This window comes from Perognathus longimembris, chromosome 22, assembly GCF_023159225.1.
Source record: "Perognathus longimembris pacificus isolate PPM17 chromosome 22, ASM2315922v1, whole genome shotgun sequence".
Taxonomy (NCBI): Eukaryota; Metazoa; Chordata; class Mammalia; order Rodentia; family Heteromyidae; genus Perognathus; species Perognathus longimembris.
Genome location: NC_063182.1, coordinates 8,592,584 through 8,611,789, shown reverse-complemented (window position 1 = coordinate 8,611,789; position 19,206 = coordinate 8,592,584). Strand labels below are relative to the sequence as shown.

At 57.6% G+C, this 19,206-nt stretch overlaps 3 protein-coding genes across 4 annotated transcripts; all 3 read right to left on the bottom strand.

Moving 5' to 3' along the window:
• Positions 1–1,239: 1,239 nt before the first annotated feature.
• Mzb1 (marginal zone B and B1 cell specific protein) lies at positions 1,240–3,383 on the bottom strand. Its single transcript, XM_048331656.1, is given in 5 exon segments — positions 1,240–1,417; positions 1,528–1,638; positions 1,848–1,972; positions 2,926–2,955; positions 2,957–3,383. Coding segments are annotated over 5 exon segments (615 nt in total). The 5' UTR covers positions 3,128–3,383.
• Positions 3,384–5,473: 2,090 nt separating this feature from the next.
• Prob1 (proline rich basic protein 1) lies at positions 5,474–8,855 on the bottom strand. The gene has a single exon (XM_048331234.1). The coding sequence runs from the start codon at positions 8,840–8,842 to the stop codon at positions 5,900–5,902; it is 2,943 nt and encodes a 980-aa protein (XP_048187191.1). The 5' UTR covers positions 8,843–8,855; the 3' UTR covers positions 5,474–5,899.
• Positions 8,856–10,656: 1,801 nt separating this feature from the next.
• Positions 10,657–18,096, bottom strand: Spata24 (spermatogenesis associated 24). Of its 2 annotated transcripts, none has more exons than XM_048331247.1 (6): positions 17,915–18,096; positions 16,066–16,131; positions 15,729–15,859; positions 15,574–15,644; positions 10,919–11,021; positions 10,657–10,840 (listed from the first exon to the last, which is right to left on the bottom strand). In XM_048331247.1, exons 1-6 carry the CDS (start codon positions 18,029–18,031, stop codon positions 10,690–10,692), a joined length of 639 nt encoding a protein of 212 aa, XP_048187204.1. In that variant the 5' UTR covers positions 18,032–18,096; the 3' UTR covers positions 10,657–10,689. The 2 variants fall into 2 exon arrangements, with proteins under 2 accessions (XP_048187204.1, XP_048187205.1); XM_048331248.1 differs by having other exon boundaries at positions 10,657–10,816; positions 17,915–18,091.
• Between the last annotated feature and the right edge of the window lie 1,110 nt (positions 18,097–19,206).

Genomic DNA, 19,206 nt, shown 5'->3' with positions numbered 1-19,206 from the left:
CTCGGCCTTCCTCGGCCTCTCCTTTCCCTCTTGGCACTGGCTCCCAAGTCCTCAAAGTTGCCTAACCTGTTTGGAGTCTCTTTGTCTTCCCACCCCCACCAGTGCTCTGCAGGGGGGCAGTGGAGCACCCTCCCCCTCCCCCCAGTTCAATTCAACCCAGACTTCACCACACAATTCAACCGAATTCACCCTATTATTCACGGCAGGACAATCCAACCCAAATCTCACAGGCATGCATGATGGGTCTGGAAGTTGCCCGTAGCCAGAGTGGCACCGAAGTCCAAATGGGCCCACAGTTCACAGACTTGGGTGGGGTCTACGTAAGCACAGTCACAAGCAGGTCCTGCCCCACACAGACACCTGTTCAGACCCACATCTTACACCCCTGAGAGCTCTGGCTTTCCTGATGCCCCAGGGTCTCTTCTGGGGCGAGGAGCAGGGGAGGAGGACACGAGGAAGATGCTAGAGTAGGTGATGGTATGTGGAGGTCTGGGACTCCAGGGCAACCCCCCCCCACCCCAGACCTGGGAATGGCCCCAGCCTACTCGGGACATTCTCGTTCCTCCCGCAGCCCGCCTTTCCTCACCTGCAAAGTCTGAGTCTCTTCCAACCTTGCCAAATATTCTGCGGTGAGTGGGTCAGTGCCACGCAAAGGAAACCACCATGCATTGGCGCACTCTCTGCTCCCAGGTTCTCACACCCAGACGGGATGCAGAGACCTTTCCCTTCCGGAGGGAGCGAGGATGCTCACTTGGCTATTTCTGGGACCCTTGTCCTATCCTGTCCTGCCCCACGGGGTCCCCCTACCCAGCCATACTGACTGTGGGTGGAGACCAGTGTCTCCATATGCCCTCCATGGCTTGCACACTATTCCGATCGCGCCAGCGCTCTTACTTCTGGGAGCCCTGGTGTGTGGACATAGTCCTCTGCAGGAGGGTTACCCGCAGACACCCTGATGTCTGTCCTCCCAGCCCCCCAAAATACCATCTGCAATGATGAGTCAAGGCCACTGGGTTTTATTGGAATCTAGAGATGGCAGGCCTTGTCCACTGTCAGCCCCAGTGCCCAGGACAACGAGGGAGGGGAGAGGCGGGGGGAGGGGGAGGGGAGTGTGCACCCAGCCAGGCCTCAGGTCCTCAGGTAGCGTTTGGGGGGGCGGTTCCCAGTGCGGATTGGCTGGTGTAGAGATCTTGGAGAGGCCTCAGATGCCCCGGGGGAGGGGGCGGGAGGAATCATGGGCTAGAGCTCTTCCCGGGAGCCCCGTGGCTCTTCCCGGGAGCCCCGCGCCTCCTCCACGCAGACGCCCCGGGGACCCACGCACAGCAGGGCCTCCAGCGCCCCGAGGCCTTGGTGGTGTGTTTCATAGATCTGGTCTTCTCCGAACTCTCCCAGGTAGTGCAGGCATGTTTTGGAGAGCCTAGGGAAGCCCAGCAGGGGCCTCAGACTCTTCCCAGCCCCCCCGGAAGCCCAGGGGCCCACCGAGGCTGCAAGGGCTCTGCCCCGGCCCCAGCCCACCGTTATCATCACCTGCTGGGCCAGGGCCCCCCGGTGACCACCACGTGGATTCTTGGTTGAGGCTCCTCGCCAAGTCCTGGGCCCATGAGACGTTTCACCTGGTTCACTTCTCGGACCCCGTAGCTGATGGCAGTGGGTGGGATGCAAGGGGTGTAGCTTTGGTGGGAGTCTGGCCAGGGACTCCATATCTGCTCTCCCATTTGCTCCTAGCACTAGAGCCCAGACTCCACTGTAGCCAGCCCCTCCCTTCCGCCATGGCCCCACTGCTCTCGGGCAGGAGGAGTCTGTCCCCACCAGCCCTGCCCCTGGAGGAGAGAGGCTGGGCAACTCACTCTTGCCAGCCCTGGGAGCAGCTCTGGTCCAGGACGTCTGTGTAAACCGACTCAGTCAGCTCCAGCCGCCCCCTGGAGTCTGGAACATGAAGCTTGGCCTCTGCTTTGGCCAAATGTTGCCACATCTGGAATGAGGAGGGGTTGGGAGCCAGGCTTTGAGGCGGCTGGCCAGTCGGAAGGAGGAAGGGAGCCGGTGAGGTAGCAAGGGAGCTGCTGAGGCACAAGAGGTCCTGCAAGCTGGTCTGTGCTGCCAGAGGCAAGGTCCCCTAAGCCGGGGTGGGGGGGGTGGGGGGGGCAGAAACGCGAATGGCGAGGCCTGGGGACTGAGGCTCTGCCTTTTTCCTGTTTGTTTATATATGGGGCTTGAATTCAGGGCCTGGGCACCGGGCACCTTTCCTGAGCTCTTTTCTCAAGGTTGGTGCTCTATCACTTGAGCCAGCTCCACTTCTGGAATTTTTTTTTTTAGTCAGTTTCAGGACTTCTCTGCTACTCTGGCTTTGAACTGTGATCCTCAGATCTCAACCTCCTGAGCAGCTAGGATGACAGGCGTGAGCCACCCAGTCTGGCATATGTTAGCTTAGACTACAAGGACAAGAAAAGAAAGAAACAAAAAAGCAGGAAGGGAGAAAAAAAGAAAGAACAACAACAAAGCCCAGTGTTCAGTGACACGTAGCCTTGTAGTTCCCCCACCCCCAGACCTGACCTAGGCACCGAAGCCTGCTAAGCCAGAGCGACAGGGCACCGAGACACACACGCACCCACACGCATGCCCCACGCACGTGGGAACACCAGATGCACACGTGTAATGTTATCCCATGGTCTTGGGGCGGGAGTCCAAACCTGAGGATGAGCTCAGACAGTGAAAAGTTTAAAGGGACAAGAGGGGTCCGCTGGGGTCTCAAGGGACTATAGGGGTGTCCCAAATTGTCTGCTCTCTGTTGGGCGGGCAGATATGTACACAAAGGCACGGAGGTGCCTATGGAATGGTAATCTCAAGGACGGTTGGGGGGCAGGGGCTGAGGATGGAAGGACAGTGGCGGAATCTGGCTCAGGAGGGGATATTGTGGGGAGAGCGCACCTGGTAGGCCACCGCTCTACAGGCATCGCAGACGCATGTGAGCAGGCATGTGGGCTGAGTATTTCTCCTCATCGTCTAGCTGTGGGGCCGTAGCTGAAAGTGGGGCTCTGTCCCCAAGGCCCCCTGGGATCGCCCAGGCACTCCACAGCAGCACCAGCGGCAGGGGCAGCTTCATGGTCTCCGGAGTCAGCTCAGTGAGCATGGCTGTGGTTGGGCACACGTGTGCATGTGCGCTTGCGCACTGCCGGTGGCCCAGACCAATGGGGAACCGACACCTCCCGCCTCGCAGTCCTCCCCTCCCCCCTCTGCCCTAGAGAGGCCACGTGTGCATGCTGCGCCCTCCAAGCGCCGCGCTCCATTTCACAGATGGGAAACAATGAGGCGAGGAGAGTGGTTAGACCTGGGCAAGGACCCCAGGGACTGATGGCTCTCACACGCCGTGAACTGGCCGAGTGGCGGGAACTAGGCTGAGTGCTGTATGGGGGACAGCAGCCACACGTGTGGCCGCCAGCCTAGGGCTCGCTCCCTGGAAGGCAACTGTGCTAAGGTGGGACGGCGCAGAGTGTATGGACGCACTCTCCAGCCCCGGAGGCCCCTCTGCCCAGGCCCTGGAGGGCATGAGGAGCAGTCTGTCAAGAGATGATAGCTAGGGGCTGGGGATATGGCCTAGTGGTAGAGTGCTTGCCTTGTATACACAAAGCCCTGGGTTCGATTCCCCAGCACCATATACAGAAAATGACCAGAAGTGGCGCTGTGGCTCAAGTGGTAGAGTGCTAGCCTTGAGCAAAAAGAAGCCAGGGACAGTGCTCAGGCCCTGAGTCCAAGGCCCAGGACTGGCCAAAAAAAAAAAGTCTGGGATCTGAGGACTGAGGCAGAAAAGTCCATGAGTCTCTTATCTCCTATTGACCATCAAAAAGCCAGAAGCGGAGCTGTGTCTTAAGTAACAGAGCACCAGCCTTTTTTTTTTGGGGGGGGGGAGGGTGCAGTCCTGGAGCTTGGACTCAGGGCCTGAGCACTGTCCCTGGCTTCCTTTTGCTCAAGGCTGGCACTCTACCACTTGAGCCACAGCGGCACCATTTCTGGCTTTTTCTGTGTACGTGGTGCTGAGGAATGGAACCCAGGACTTCATGCATGCTAGGCAAGCACTCTACCACGAAGCCACATTCCCAGCCCCTAGAGCACCAGCCTTGAGTGGAAAAAGCTAAGGGACAGTGCTTAGGATCTGAGTTCAAGCCCTAGTTACCAGTACCAACCAGTACACACACGCGCACACACTCGAGAGCAGGAAATTAGGCACCTAAGAGCAGTCATCATTTCAGCCATGATGGCTCCATGGTCAGCATTTATTGCACACTAGGATGAGGTCAAACACCCAAGGGGATGCCATTGGGATCAGTGTCTCTGACCAAGAGATGTGAAGACTACAGTATTCCCTATATTCCAGAAGATTCATGGTTCATCTAGTCAGCTTCCAGTCCAGGGCAAGGAGACAAAGATGCAAAGGGATTTTTGGACCCCTAAAGGCTTGGAATAAGGAAAGCATCGATCTCCATCCCTGACACTGCTTCTGATGAGAACTATCCTTCCTAAAACCCAGTGTCCCAGCTCAGCACAGGCAAGTCTAATTCAGTGTCTGAGCTACACAGACCCCCCCGAAGCTCACCTCCCACAGGTTTTCCCCTAGGTTCCCCCAGCCTTTCGCAGAGGCTCAGGGCAGTCAGAGCACAAGTCGGAGTCCTTCCTGGATTGTGACTGACTGACAAGGTCAGCGTTTCTGGGACACTTGTCGCATCTGTTCCTGGGGTGGTGAAGCCAGCCAGAGCCTTGGGGGCGCCAGCCGGCACTAGGCCCCGCATCTCTCTGGCTGCCAGCTCTAACTCAGTTCCAGTCACCCAGAGGAGTAAAAGGCTCCCATGGGACAGCAACCCAATCCTTCTCCTTTTAGAAGTCCTTCGTGGTGACTTATTTCACCTGTCCCCTGCCTAGTGGGGATGGCTGAAGTCCCCATTCCCAAAAGGAGCCAGCACAGCTCTGAGGGCAGAGAGGAAAAGCCAGTCAGACTCTCCTGCTGGGACCACAGCCACCTCCTCTACCTCACTCCCCGCCTCCTCCAGCTCCAGTCCCTCACTCCAGGCCTCCTCCAGCTCCAGCCCGGTCCTCCATAGCCCCTCCTCCACCTGCTGGTTCTACAGTTCCCTTTCTGAAACCCACCCTGGACGGAGTCTATGGACTACTTTCTCCCACAGCCCAGGAAGCCTGGAATCCCAGGCAAGAGGATAGAGAACTTCAGGCCAAGGCCAGGCACCCTTGGCTCATGACTATAATCCTAGCTACTCAGGAGGCTGCAGACTGTAGTTCGAAGCTGGCCAGGGTAGGAAAGGCCCAAGAGACTCTTATCTCCAATTAACCACAAGAAGCCAGAAGTGGAGCTGTGCTTCAACTGGCCAAAGAGCTAGCCTTGGACAAAAGAGCTCAGGGACAGCGCCCCAGCCCAGAGTTCAAACCCCAGTACTGTTCCCCCCCCCCCACAAAAAAAAAATTAGGCCAGCTTGGGCTGTATAATAAGACCGTCTCAAACAAAACCAAGTCCTTCCCCCCTATCTGCACTTGCCATACCTTCCACTCTCCTGTTCCGTGTCCTATCAACTGTGCTCCCTCAGCGTCCCTGCTGCCCCTGGGAAATCCTATCAGCTCTTCCAGCTGCTCCTCGCTTTGGTTACCTACTCTCTGGCCCGCATACACACATACTCCAACTCGCCACGCCACGCCACGGGAAGGCACGGGAAGGGGATTTGCATGGCTGTTGGGGGGAGGAAATCAGCAGTCACTTCCTGAGCTGTAGCTCCATCGGCCAGGAAATCTGAGATCCACTCTCCAAAGGCCCTCACCCTCTGACTAGGAAAGAAGGAAGGGCAGGGGGTTGCAAGCTCCTGCTGTTTAGACGGGGTGGGGGGGGTGGGGGGGTAGGGGGACTTCACAATGGGAACGCAGAGCCCTTGCTGGGCGGGACTAGACCTGAGCTGGGGGGCGGGGCACAGAAGAGCAGGGGTGGGGCGGGACTGGGGGTTCCACTCACCGGCAGGAAGTACACCCCTTCCGGGGGCCCTGCCTCCGAGGCCCAGGGTAGCTGGGGACTGCTGAGGGCCGGCGGGTGAGGGGACGGCGGCAGGGAAAGGCCCGAGACAGGCCCGTAGGCCGGCGGGTAGAGGCCGGGCCCCAGGGCCAGCGGGGTGTACACGTGTCGGGGTGGCCCGGGGGACGAGGGCGGCAGCAGCACCTCGACGTACTGCCCGCTCTCGGGGTCGAAGAGCAGCCGTCGTCGGGGCTGCCGGGGCGCCTCCACCCAGTAGCAGCGGCCGCTCTCGGGGTCCACCAGGACCTTCCCGGGGGGCGGGGCTCCCGGCGGCCCGCGCAGCCCCGGGGTGGGGCCGTGCGGGATGCCGTCCGTGGGCGGCGCCGAGGCGGCGCGGGGCTGCGGCGGGGGCGCCGGGGCCCGGGGCTCCGCGGGGCGCGCCGCCTCGACGGCCGCGGGCTCCGGGGCCACAGGACAGGTCTCCAGTTTGGGTGCGATCCCAGGGCTCAAGCTGGGGCGCGCCCGAGGGGAGCCGGGGCGGGGTCGGCGGCCCCCCTCCGTCCCCGCGGGGGGCGGCTCGGGGAGGGCGCGGGCGCCGCCGTCGGGGACGGGCCGCTGCGCGCCGGCTTCCGGCCTCCCGCGGCCGGTACCTCGGGCTCCCGGGGTTCTCTCGAGTCGTGGGCCCGCGACCAGGGCGCCGGGCAAGCGGATCTCCGTGCGCGCATAGGGCTTCGCGGTGCTGTTCTCGGCCCTCCGCCGCGGGACCCCGTCCGACGGCGGGGCGTCCGGGGGTGCGGTGTGGAGGGGCGGCTCCGGGGGCTCGTAGGGGTGCGGCACGACGGGGAGGAAATCCTTGAGGAAAACCGAAGTGTAGTGGGCCGGGGCGGGGAGCTGCGGCCCCGGCGGCTCCCGCGCCCCCTGCGCCCGGGGCGCGCCGCCGTCCTCCCCGTCCTCCCCGCCGGGCGGCGCGGGGGGCGCCGGCTGGGCGGGGAAGCGGGGCGCGTAAGTGTTCTTCACCATCTTGCGCACGTCGCGCGGCCGCGGGAGGGCCACGCGCGGGCGTCCCGCAGCCGCTTCCCCCGAGCCCAGGGCCTCCGGGAGCTCACGGCCGTCCAGGGGGCCGGCGAGAGGACCACGGGGCGGCGGCTCGGGGGCTTCTCCCTCCGGCGACGGCGCGCGGCCTGGGACGGCGAGCTCCGCAAGCTCCGGTGCGGGCGAGCTCCGCGCCTCCGTGGCTTCTGGAGTCCCGGGCGGCGACGGTGCGGGTGACGCCCGCTGTCCCGCGGTGCCGTTCATGCCTCCCCGCGCACACGCGGCGGGTGAGCCCCGCTCCGCGGGCCCCCGTGCCTCCTGGGGTGAAGGGCTCCGCACCGCAAGGGGACCCTCGGGGGCCTCCCACGGGAACGGGGCTGGGGGAGACGGCCCTGCACCGTCCCTCACGTCGGGGGGCCGGACTTGCCACGGGCACGGAGCCTCGGGGGATGGGCAGCTCGCCCCGGCGACCCCCTGAGGAGCCCACGGGGAAAGGGCGAGGGGGGAAGGGCTTCTCCGGCCGACCGTTTTCTCCACCTTGGCGCTCCGGTTTCCCCACGCCGAGGATGCTTCGGGGAAGGACGGGCTAGTCACCCTCCAGACGGTGCGGCCGCCCGGGGGCAGGTTCTGGGGAGCCGGGCAGAGAGGACCCCGCAGGGCCCCGTTTGGAGACTGCCAGGGCGGCGGGGACGGGGACGGGCTCCGGGGTTTCGGGGCCCCGCTCCGATCTGCCCCGGTGACAGTCCGATCCGGGGTGTCCCGCGGGGACCGGGGCGTGGGCTCCGGGTCGAGTCCCTCCTGCGTCTTCTCCTCGGACTGCAGGAAGATGCTGGAGCTGACGGGGCCCAGGGGCTCGGTGCCGGGCGCGGGCTTGTCGCGCCGAATCGCGCGTTCCCGGAGGCTGGGCCAGGGCCGCGGGGCGCGGGCGGGGGCCGAGCCGTGGAGCGCGCGGGGCGGCCGGGCTCTGCCGTCTTCCGGCCCCGCGCGGGGGCCGCGAGGTGCCTCCTGCGGCTGGGGGTCGGGCCGTTCCGGGGACCTGCCCGCGGGCGCCGCGGGGGTGCCCAGTTTCCGGGCCAGCGCCGTCTGCACGAGCCCCGCGGCGGCCTTCAGGCGGCCCAGCGACTCGTCCAGGGAGCCGGTGCGCAGCAGCAGCCGCGGGCGCGGCGCGGGCGCCCGCGGGGGGTTCGGGGGCCGCGGGCGCAGCTCGATCTGCCTCTTGGGCACCGTTCGGGGCCTGGCCGGCGCGGCGCGCTCCTCCAGCGCCACCTCCACGCACTCGAACTGCGGGCGGACCTCGGGACCCGGCCCACCGGCCCGCACCTCCAGGTAGGTGGCCCAGCGGGAGCCCCCGTCGGGGGCCCGGGGCCGCGGCGGCGCCGCCGGGAGCTGGCGCACCGGGCCCCCCTGCTCTTCCTCCTCCTCCTCCTCCTCCTCCGCGTCGGAGCGGCCGCACGGAGGCAGGGCGCCGAAGATGACTTCCATCTCGCCCGACGGCAGCATGCGCAGCTGGGGCCGGGGCGGCGGCGGGCCCGAGCCCGGGCCTCGCGGGAAACCCGAGCCTGCCCGGGGCTGCTGGCGGCTATTCTGGGCGCTGACGGACAGGAGAGGCTGCGCGCCCGCCCCCCGCCCAGGGGCCACCCAGAGCCAATTCGCGGGGCCTCCGGCGTCCGGCCCGACGTCCGGGGGCTCCGGAGAGCCCGGGGCCGTGTGGTAGGAGCCCGAAGAACCCGAAGAGTCCTGGCGCCGCGCGGGGGCCGTGGGCAGCCGCCTGGGGAGCCCGGGCAGGGCTGGCGGGGCGAGCGCCGTCCGCATGGTGGGCCGCACGCCGCGCACTGCCGCCCGCGCGACGCCTCCGCCGGCCGCCGCTCCGCTGTCCCCGCCCCGCCCGGGAGGCCGCGGGGTCAGGGCGCCTTAAAGCGGCCGCGTCCCCCTCCGGAGCCGGCAGCCGGACGCACCTGCGCCCCGCGCGCCCCCAGGCCGAATCCCCTCCAGCGCCAGCGAGCGCCTGGGGTGGCCTGGCAGGCAGGGGAGGGGAAGGCAGGACCGACTTCGGAGGCAGCAGCTAGGCCCAGCACCACCATCCCAGGTGAGGAAAACGGCCAGGCAGGGCCTTGTCGGCCATGTGGAGGAACCTGACCTTCAGGAACTCGCGTGGCTAGCAATCTCACCTTCCCCACAGCCTTTAACTCCTCCCCAGCCTCTCTTGGCTCCCTCCTAAGCTTCGACGACCCCCCCCCCCCGCCATATACAACTGACAACCCCACCTCCCCCAAACCCCAAACTCCAGAAGCCGTGTTGGACGCTCAGGAAGGTGCTGGCTAGACCCACTGGCCTGCGTGAGGCCCACTGGAAGGGACTGGAGGGGACAGTTCTAGCTTTCGCAAGCTGACTGAGCTTTAGAGGGTGGGGTGGCTCCCTCTAAAGCCTTCTGAGGCCCTCACAAGGCCCCCACCTCGAGCCTTTGGTCTTGCTCTGAGGACAGGTGTCTGTGGGGAAACCACCACCACCTGTCATTGTCTTATGACAATGGGCCCAACTTGCCCTTAAACTTCTGGCTTCAAGGTCCTGCCCTGACTCAGGATGCAGCTGGCTTTGGAGCCACCGCACTGGCCCCTCCTTCACTCATTCTCACAGTGACCCAGCGGAAGCTAAAGGCGACAGGTCTGACTCAGACGCCCGGGTCCCCTGCCTAATGGCCCTGTGATCACTTAGGGCACATGGATGACTTCTGAATCTGGCCTGTCCATCACAGCAGCTTGAGCTAATTGTGGCCCCCTCTCAAGACTGTTCTTCCACTTTCAAATAGATCCAGCATTGTCACCTCCACCCCGCTTGGGAAGACCCATGAGCTTTTTTTTTTTAATGTACCCTAACATTTCCTCTTTCTTCCATGAGCTTGTTTGGAGGTATAAGGCACCAAAATCATGACTTTTTTTTTTTTTGCTTGGGGGGGGGGCTTGAACTTGGGCATGGGCACTGTCCCTGAGCTAGCTCTCTACCACCTGAGCCACAGCGCCACTTCCAGCTTTTTCTGTTTACATGGTACTGAGGAATCAAACCCAGGGCTTCATGCATGCTAGGCAAGCGCTCTACCACTCCGCCACATTCCCAGTCCAGGTATGACATTCTTGTAACAACTGATTTCCCAGATTCAGGCTTGCATTTGTGGGCATTTTTCTGTCTCTGAGACACACACACACACACAGAGCCACTGTCCTGTAGCCAATCTGAGAGCTAAATTTACAGGGAGTGGTGTGGGCTGTTACTGGGGTAACCATGACTGTTTACGTAGAAAACCAAAGGGAGTGGTGCCTACTAGACCACAAAGACCCAGCTCCTTCCCTGCAACTTCCATCACACTAATGGACTCTACCACTACCCAAGGGAGGGAGGGAAGAAGTAGCAGGGTCTAGAGACCGGAGCAGCATTCCTGTCTGAGCTCAGGAAGTGGCTGACAGGTCTGGCTGCTACCTAGAGCTTGGTGGTTGGAGTCAGGTCGCCAAGGCCCCAGAGGGCAGGCGGGCAGAAGTGACAGTGGCACCCTGTGCCCTTTCCTTGAACTCGCAGGGGTGGGGAAGCAGGGCTGGACTCTTCAGACCAGACAGAAAAGGCAGAGAGGTTGGGTATGAGAGCCAGAGAGCAGGAAGACAACCAACATTTTATTTTTCCCTGAGATGGTGGCTGCGGGCATGACGCTTTCCTGAGGCTTTCTTATGCTTCTGGTCCAGCACCTGGGCCATGTATTTCTCCTGCTGTTTCTGGATCCGGAAGTCAGACATGTGATTCCTGCAACGGAGCCGGTGTCGTGGGCTGGAATGCCCAGGGTAGGGGCCAGAGGTCAGGCTCCCCACTTCCATCAACAACCCCCAGCCTAGCCCGGCCCCTCACCTGAAGATCTGTTTCTGCTGGCTGATAACTTGTTGTAACTCTTTAATTTCATTCTCTTTGCCAGTAAGTATATCTTCTTGCTTTATAATGTGAGACTCAATCTCTGTGGGGGAGAGAGGCGGGGGGGGGTGGTTCCCATGCGTGGGCCCCTTCCTGGGCTAAGGCTCCCCTCACGGGGCTTCCTGGCTGGAGGTTTCCCCCACCCGGGGCTTGTCCACAAACACCTGCTAGTATTTTCATGACAATGTCGTGATGAGTGTGTCAGTGACTTTATCACCCTATTCTGACTTCACCTGACATTCTTCACCATTCTAGTTCTAGAGTATTTGTGAGCGTAGGTGAAGGTTCTCGAAGAGAGGTATTTGTGGTCTCTCCATAGGCAGGAAGACAATGCCTGCCACCAACTGCAGTCTTGCACGGGTCACTCTCTGCTTTAGCAAGGCTCAGTCTAGAAATTCCAACTCCTCCCAATACTTGCTTCCCCTCTTCCTATTATATTTTCCCCCTAATACCATTTCTTTTTACTCATTTGTCTTGGTCATATTTGCTGCTTTTCCCTGCGGCTAAAACCAGTACTTGGCACACACTAAATGTATTTGTGGAATGAACTAAGTGTCCCCTGGGGGCTTACAACTTAGGGGCTTAGGCTTAGTCCAACTAGATCTATGGCCGGCCGGCTGGATGCCCATCTTTGTGCCAGGGCTTCGGTAGTTGGAGCACTGTGACCTCAGCTGCCCTCAGAGAGCTGGGAATATGGCTCAGTAGTGGAATGTATAAGGACTGGGTTTGATCCCCTGTACCACAAAAAAATAAATAAGACTCAAAAACTGATTAGAAAACTGGACAAAACTTCGTTTCAATGAAGTTCACATGGAAGCCATGTGCCAGTGGCTCACGCCTATAATCCCAGCTGCTCAGGAGGCTGAGATCTAAGGATTAAGGGTCAAAGCCAGCCCAGGCAGACAAATCAGGTAACTCTTCAATTCACCAGCAAAAATCTGGAACTGGGGCTGGGAATATGGCCGAGTGACAAGAGTGCTTGCCTCCCATACATGAAGCCCTAGGTTCGATTCCTCAGCACCACATATATAGAAAATGGCCAGAAGTGGCGCTGTGGCTCAAGTGGCAGAGTGCTAGCCTTGAGCAAAAAGAGGCCAGGGACAGTGCTCAGGCCCTGAGTCCAAGGCCCAGGACTGGCCAAAAAAAAAAAAAAAAAAAAAAAAAAAAAAAAAAAATCTGGAACTGGAGATATGACTCAAGTAGTAGAACACAAGCCTTACATGAAAAAGCTGAATGTGAGGCCCTGAGTTCAAGCCCCAGTACCGACACAAAAAGAAAAACAAAGGTTTCTATTTTCAGACCTATTTCCTCCCCTACAAACAGCCCTAATGTCCAGTGAGGGGACTGGAGGGAAGACCTGATGTGATAGTGTGGCAAAGCCCATACCTAATGAAGTACACATTGGACGCAAGCATAGCTTTTATGTCTTGGTCAAAATTCAAGAAAAGTGTAGGTATCTAGAGGTGTTTCATTTATGTAACTGCTCCTGGTGCAGTCCTATAAAATTCTGATTCAGAAAGGAAGAAAAACCTACTGCCTTTAAATGTTGGGCAGGCCTAGGGATAAGCTCACGGTGGAGCACTGCGCAGCACTGGACATCCTGAGTTTAGTCCCCAGCACGGCTAAATACATACATAAAACTTGGACAAGCCAGGCGCCAGTGGCTCACGCCTGTCATCCTAGCTACTCAGGAGGCTGAGATCTGAGATCACAGTTCAAAGCCAGCTCCAGCAGGAAAGTCCATGAAACTCTTATCTCCGATTAACCACCAGAAAACTGGAAGTGGAGCTGTGGCTCAAGTGCTAGAGCACTAGCCTTGAGCTGAATAGCTCAGGGACAGTGCCCAGGCCCAAAGTTCAAGCCCCATGACCGACTTAAAAAAAAAAAAATGTTGAACAAAAATTACACCACAGCTCTGACTGTGTAGAAATGCTAAGAATGCACTGAGGAGTTCAGAAGAGAAGATCTGGTACAAATCAAGGAACAGCATGAAAAGAGAGAAAAGCTCGGGGCTGGTGGCTCACACCTGTAATTCTAGCTGCTCAGGAGGTTTGAAGTCAGCCCTGGCAGAAATGTCTTCAAGACTCCATCTCCAATTAACTACTAAAAAGCCAGGCTGGAGGTGTGACTCGTGGTAGTGGGCCAGCTGAGCAAGTGGCAGGCCTTGAGTTCAAGCCCCAGTTCTGGCGGGGGGGGTAGGGAAGAAAGAGGAAAGAGACACAGATGAAGGAGACAGAATGGAAACCTGAGCATATTGGGACTACTGCCTCTCCTCCCCAAGGTCATCCAGTGAATCCACATTGCTTGTGAATTTCTTTTGGGAAAAGGATAGAAATCTTTTTTACTTATTATTTTTTTGCCAGTCCTGGGGCTTGAACTCAGGGCCTGAGCACTGTCCCTAGCTTCTTTTTGCTTAAGGCTAGCACTCTACCACTTGAGCCACTTCTCTTTTTATGTGGTACTGAGGAACTGAACCCAGGCTTCGGGTATATACGCTAGGCAAGCACTCCACTGCTAAGCCACAGTCCCAAGCCTAGAAATCTTTGTGACTCTTATAAGACTGAGGTACCCAATGAGAGAAGAGTGAAAATCCTCTGAGAAGAATAAAGCACTATGTAGGTGTAGAAACCAAGCAGAGACCACAAAGGGGAGGTGCTGTGGGTATAAGTCAAGGTTTAAAACAGTTTAAAGGTTAAAACAGCAGATTGGCTTAAGCACTGGTGGCTAACAGCTGTAATCCTACCTCCTCAGGAGGTTGATATATAAGGTTCAGGGTCTGAAGCCAGCCCAATCAGGAAAGTGTGAGACTCTTTAATTAAGCACCAAGTCAGAAATAGAGCTGTGGCTCAAATGGTACAGTGCTAGCCATGAGTTAAAAAACTAAGGGGCAGCCAGGTGCTGGTGGCTCATGCCTATAATCCTAGCTACTCAGGAGGCTGAGATCTGAGGATCATGGTTCAAAGACAGCTAGGGCAGGAAAGTCCCTGAGACTCTTACCTCGTTACTCACAAAAAAAGGCAGAAATAGTGCTGTGGCTCACGTGGTAGAGTGCTAGACTTGAGCAAAAAAGAAGCTCAGAGACAGCACCCAGGCCAAGTTCTGGCACCAAGACTGGCAAGCTAAACAAAACCAGACCACTAAGAGACAACAGCAATGTCCTGAGAGACCCTGATTCAAGTGCCAGTACTGCTTGTGGCCACTGAAATGATGCAGGACATGAAGGGAAGAGGCAGCTAGACCCAGTCCCCGTCACACACACACACACACACACACACACACACGAGAAATCCTAGTTGGAAGGAATACCTTAAAGGAAAAGTGTCTACCTACCCCAGGTTTTTTTTTGTGGGGACAGAAAAGGAGATGCCTAGGGAGAGGTAAGGAAATGTACAGTTGTGTGGGTGGCACTGTCCTTTGAGCTTTTTTCAAGGCTAGAGCTCTTATCACTTGAGCCATAGCTTCACTTCCCACTTTTTTTGCTGGTTAGTTGGAACTAAGAGTCTCACAGACTTTCCTGCCTGACCCGCTTGGCACAGCAAATCCTCAGATCCCAGCCTCCTGAGTAGCTATGATTACAGGTGTGAGCCACTGGTGCCCAGGCGTAAGTGTGGAGATAATCTTGTCGGCTGGGGTTCAGGAAGCGCTGGTGGGATGTAGAGTGGTATCTGTCAGCCTGCCTGGCAGACTCAAGACAGCAGCCTGTCAGCATCTTCCAGGGAGCCTGCTCACAGAAGACAAAAGGATGGAGTAGATGAGGGCAGAGGAGGGAGGAGGGCGGGTCTTGACCCCCTTTGTGATTTGGACTGGTCTCTGGCCTACTGGAGATCTGCTACAGTGAATGAAGTGGATGTCACGAATGGACGTTCATATCCACTATTACTTAGACAAAGCGTCTCTTAGATGTGGGGACACTGGGGAGCTGGCTGTAAAAAGTACCCCTCAACTCACACCACCAACAAAGCTGGGAGTGGCCAAGGCATGTGTTCTGAGCAGAGTTGAAAACTGGTGGCCCAGACATATTTTACTTGGTCCACATAGTAATTTTTTTAATGTTTAAATTCGTGCTAATGAGTTAGAAAAGCCTCCACTCAAATTTGGTCTTTAGACTTTTTTCTCTTTTTCTTTTTTTACGATTTATCAATCCCAAGCCCTCATTCCCACGGCGGGAGGGGGTGGGCGGGTGGGGGAGACCTTGACAGGAAATGGCTTTCATGGTACTGAGACTGTCAGCTTCCCAACAAAATACTTGCCCTGTTATTCTCGCAGAAGGGTTAAGAGTAAAATGCACTACTTCTAACACATATCAAAAGTGGGAAATAAAAGGTGGACTAAGAAGGTCGTATGTTTCAAGAAAAATGGGAGCAAACCCGTTTCTTTATGGCCGTGAAGAATATCGTACACCGACTGCTTCCCTCATTTTCTTGGCCTGCCTGGTCCCTGAAGGCCTTTTCGATGGTGAGCCCCTCCGGGGCTTGCCTGTATCCTCGGCCGGGGATAGAAGGTAGGGTGAAACCCTGCTTTGGGCATAGGCCCTGGGCTGTTGGGGAAGAGCCCGTGCAAGTGAGCATGGGGGGCAGAGCGGGCTTCCCGCCTACCATTGCATTTGGTGATGAGCTGATCCTTCTTGCTGGACTCCTGCAGGACTTTGCTCTTGACAGTGGTGAGCCTGGGTGGAGAGGACAGGACAGTGGGTAGGGCTGCAGGCAGGCAAGACCCCTGGCCTCCATGCCCCCTCCTGAGGCTCACTTACGCCTTTTCGAAGGCCAGCTTCTCTTTCTCCAGCTGCTTAGACAGCACCTCCACCTCTCCGAGGGCAAACTGCAGCTTCTCCTCTTCTTTGGCCAGGAGGACCTTGGTCTTGGCATGGGCAGCTTTCTCTTCCTGAAGGAGCAGCAGGCAGTCACCGCATTACCTTAAGCCACCTTGGGCATCCCAGGTTCCCTTAACTCGCCGCTTAGAAGAGCACACAGAAACCAGGGCACAGGAACATGCTGTCCCTTCCACAGGGAACGGAAGTTCCCAAAGACCAAGACTTAGTGACTGTCCAACCTCAGGGATCAGAAATAGAGATCAGAAGCATCACTTACCACCAGTTTCTTCTCCACTTCCTGGAACTCTTCTTTACTGACAAAATTTTCATCCTGGAGAACCATCTGCAACAATTGGATCAGCATTGACCTGAGGTCAGGGTAAGAAGGGTACCTGCTAGGGACCAGGACAAAGGATGGATAATGGGGTAAGCCCAGGGGGCCTAGGATTTAATACCGTGGGTAGGGAATTCAGTTCCACAGAGTCACTAAGGCCCAGCTTCTCTTCTCTTACAGTAGAAACTAGGCTGTTAGAGAAGACAGCTCACAGCCAGCCTGAACAGTGTGGGTTGTGGTGCCCAGAGGAGCCCTTGGCCCGGTCCAAGGATAGGTCAGAATTGATCTTTAAACCAGAAGGGGTGCTGTAGCTCAAGCGGTAGTGCACTAGCCTTGAGCACAAAGAGGCTCACAGACAGCACCTAGACCTTGAGTTCAAGCCCCATAGCAGTCCAAAAAATAAAATTGCCTTTTAAAAGATTGGTGTGTGTATGTGTATGAGGGGTGGGGCTTGACCTCAGGACCTACGTGCTGTCCCATAGCTTTTATTTTATTATTATTATTTGCTCAAGGCTGAAGCTCTACCATGTAAGCCCAGTTCCACTTCTAGCATTTTTCTGGTTGAGTGGCGTTTTACAGTTCTCACATCTCAGCTCCCTGAGTAGCTAGAAGACCAGGCATAAAGCAACGATTAAACTTGCTTCCTTCCCCCCATCCCCCTTCTTGGAGTTCCTTTTGGTAAATATATGATCAGAGGTACAGAGGCATTGTCCCTTAGTTAAAATTGCTTTTATTTTTAATTTCTTTTTTTTTTTTTTTTTTTTTTTTGCCAATCCTGGGGTTTTGAACTCAGTGCCTGGGCACTGTCCCTGAGCTTCTTTTGCTCGAGGCTAATGCTCTACCACTGGAGCCACTGCGCCACTTCTGGCTTTTTTTTTTTTTTTTCTGATTATGTGGTGCTGAGGAATCAAACCCAGAGCTTCATGCGTGCTAGGCAAGCGCTCTACCACTAATTCCTATATTCCCTGCCCTAAAATTGCTTTCAAAGATGGTAAAGTGAATCCTGAAATCTGTCATATAGGATGGGCCAGAAAAGGGATTAGAGAAGGGCTCCAGATGGTGGGGCCAGACATCCCAAGGCAAGCTGCCAAAAAAAAAAAATCTGGATACCTTCAGGTAACTGGAGGTAATTCAGCGCCTACAGCTGCTGTATTTTGTTGAAACAGGGTGTTGGCGTAGCCAACAACAGGATGTCTTCTCTTATTCCCAATCTAATTTCCCGGGTTTAAGAATCAAGAGTCAAAAACAGAGGTGAAGCCACCAGTTTTACTTTTAAGAAGGAACAGATATCCCAATGTTGTTATCAAAATAGGGAAGAAGAAAAAAAAACAACCCAAACCCAACCCGTGTACTCCGGTGGGCAGCTCGGGAGCTCACTTACGGCTCCAATGCTTTTGGCGGGGGTTTGAAAAAGCACCATGACATGGCAGCGGGTTTCCCGGGTCCAGGTGGCCCAGGGCTGACTGTGTGCCTAGAGCTCCCCAGGGCACTGCGCCTGCCTGTCACTACCATGCTCCTCTGCACGAGGGCTGAGGAACTCGGGGGTGCCGGGCGGAGCACGGAGAAGTCGCTCGGTGCCTGTTAAAGTAACCTCGGAAACACTGAGGAGGACGCGGCCCCTCGGGCTCTCGGCTCCCCCAGCTCCCAGCCGGGGGAGGGGGGGGGGCCCAGCCGGGCGCCACTTCCGGCCGCCGACTCTCTCGGCAATCGATTGTAGCCAGGCCCCCTCGCTCCGGAAGCTCCCGGGGCGGGTGAGGCTCGGCCTCCCCCCTTAGCGCCACTAAGTGCGTACCACATTCCTCAGCTGGTGAATCAGCTCCTCCTGGGACTCAATCACGTCTCGCAGCTGATCGAAGGCGAGACACACAGATCCCGACCCCCCCGGCGACCACCCCAGGGGCGTCGCCATCTTTCGCCCCCGCCAGCTCGTTGGAAATGGCTACCGCTGCTGGCCGGGCCGCTGTCGCCCACCAATGAGAATGCGACGCCACAAAGCACCGTGGCAACCGGAGGCGGGAACTTCCTCCCTTATCCGGAGTAGGGCCCGCCTCTTAAAGGAGCCGCTGCGGGGGAGGGCGTGGCTCAATGAGGCGCGTGCGCAGTAAGCGGAAACCCTGGGTCAGACCCCCTGCATCACAAAACACGCAAAAAAAGGAGCCGCCTAGGCCTGGCCCCGGGGTGTGGGGGGATGGGGGGGGTGGGGGGGGTGGGGGGGGTGGCTGGTCGCTAACCATCCGTGGGGATTTGAGTGCAGGATATCTGCACCCCCCTTCACCCTTCTGCTTCTCACAGTCTTGAGGAACTGGGAAGGTCCTACCTGGATACTGTTCCCCCAGGGCCTTTCAGCTTGGGCACAGTTGCAGAGAGCTTCACGGGTCTCTCTCCTCTACCCCTAATGTCTAAATTGTCTCCTAGTATGCGATCCCAGCCTGCTCAGACTTAGGACGCTTAAGCCTAATCTGACAAAAATAGAGAAAGGAGAATTCTGTTAGGTTCAAAAGGAAAAGGGGGTGGTGGTGGGGAACTGTGGCTTAGTGGTACACTGCTTGCTTGGCATGCATGAAGCTCTGGGTTCGATTCCTCAGCACCACATACACAGAAAAAGCCCCAAGTGGGGCTGGCTGTGCTTCAACTAGCCTTGAACACAGAGAGGCTCGGGGACAGAGCCAAAAGAAAAAAATTGAAAAATTTTAAAAAGGAAAGAGCAGACCAAGAGGCAGCTCAATACTAGCACAGGTTTATTAGGAAGAAATCTGAAAGGGGGAACCTCCAGCCAAAGCGAGAGACTCACTCCTTGCTTACAATCTGAAGTATTTGTAGTGGGTCGGGAAGAATGCTGGAATAGTCTAGCCGAGGGGGCTTGAAAGTAGTAACCAGCCAGTGGGATAAATAGTGTGAAATAATGTCAGAGTTGGAGGCAGAGGAGGTTGCTGAGCCAAGTCTAAGCTGAGTAATATTCGTCCTGTGTCTGCTGCATTCATTTTTCTGTTCCGGGAAAGGAGGGCTAGGAAGGAGTGTGAATCAAGGTGCTGTTCTGGGGCCTCAAGACAAGCACTCTACTTCTGAGCCTCAGCCCTTGCTGTA

What these genes read in the sequence shown, in the direction of transcription:
- Spata24 (XM_048331247.1), bottom strand. Translation starts at nt 18,031, where the DNA reads ATGGCGACGCCCCTGGGGTGGTCGCCGGGGGGGTCGGGATCTGTGTGT. An exon ending in TTCACCAGCTGAGGAATGTG is followed by an intron (nt 16,132 to 17,914) that starts GTACGCACTTAG and finishes CAATTGTTGCAG; the next exon opens with ATGGTTCTCCAGGATGAAAA. An exon ending in AAGCTGGCCTTCGAAAAGGC is followed by an intron (nt 15,645 to 15,728) that starts GTAAGTGAGCCT and finishes CTCTCCACCCAG; the next exon opens with GCTCACCACTGTCAAGAGCA.
- Prob1 (XM_048331234.1), bottom strand. Translation starts at nt 8,842, where the DNA reads ATGCGGACGGCGCTCGCCCCGCCAGCCCTGCCCGGGCTCCCCAGGCGG.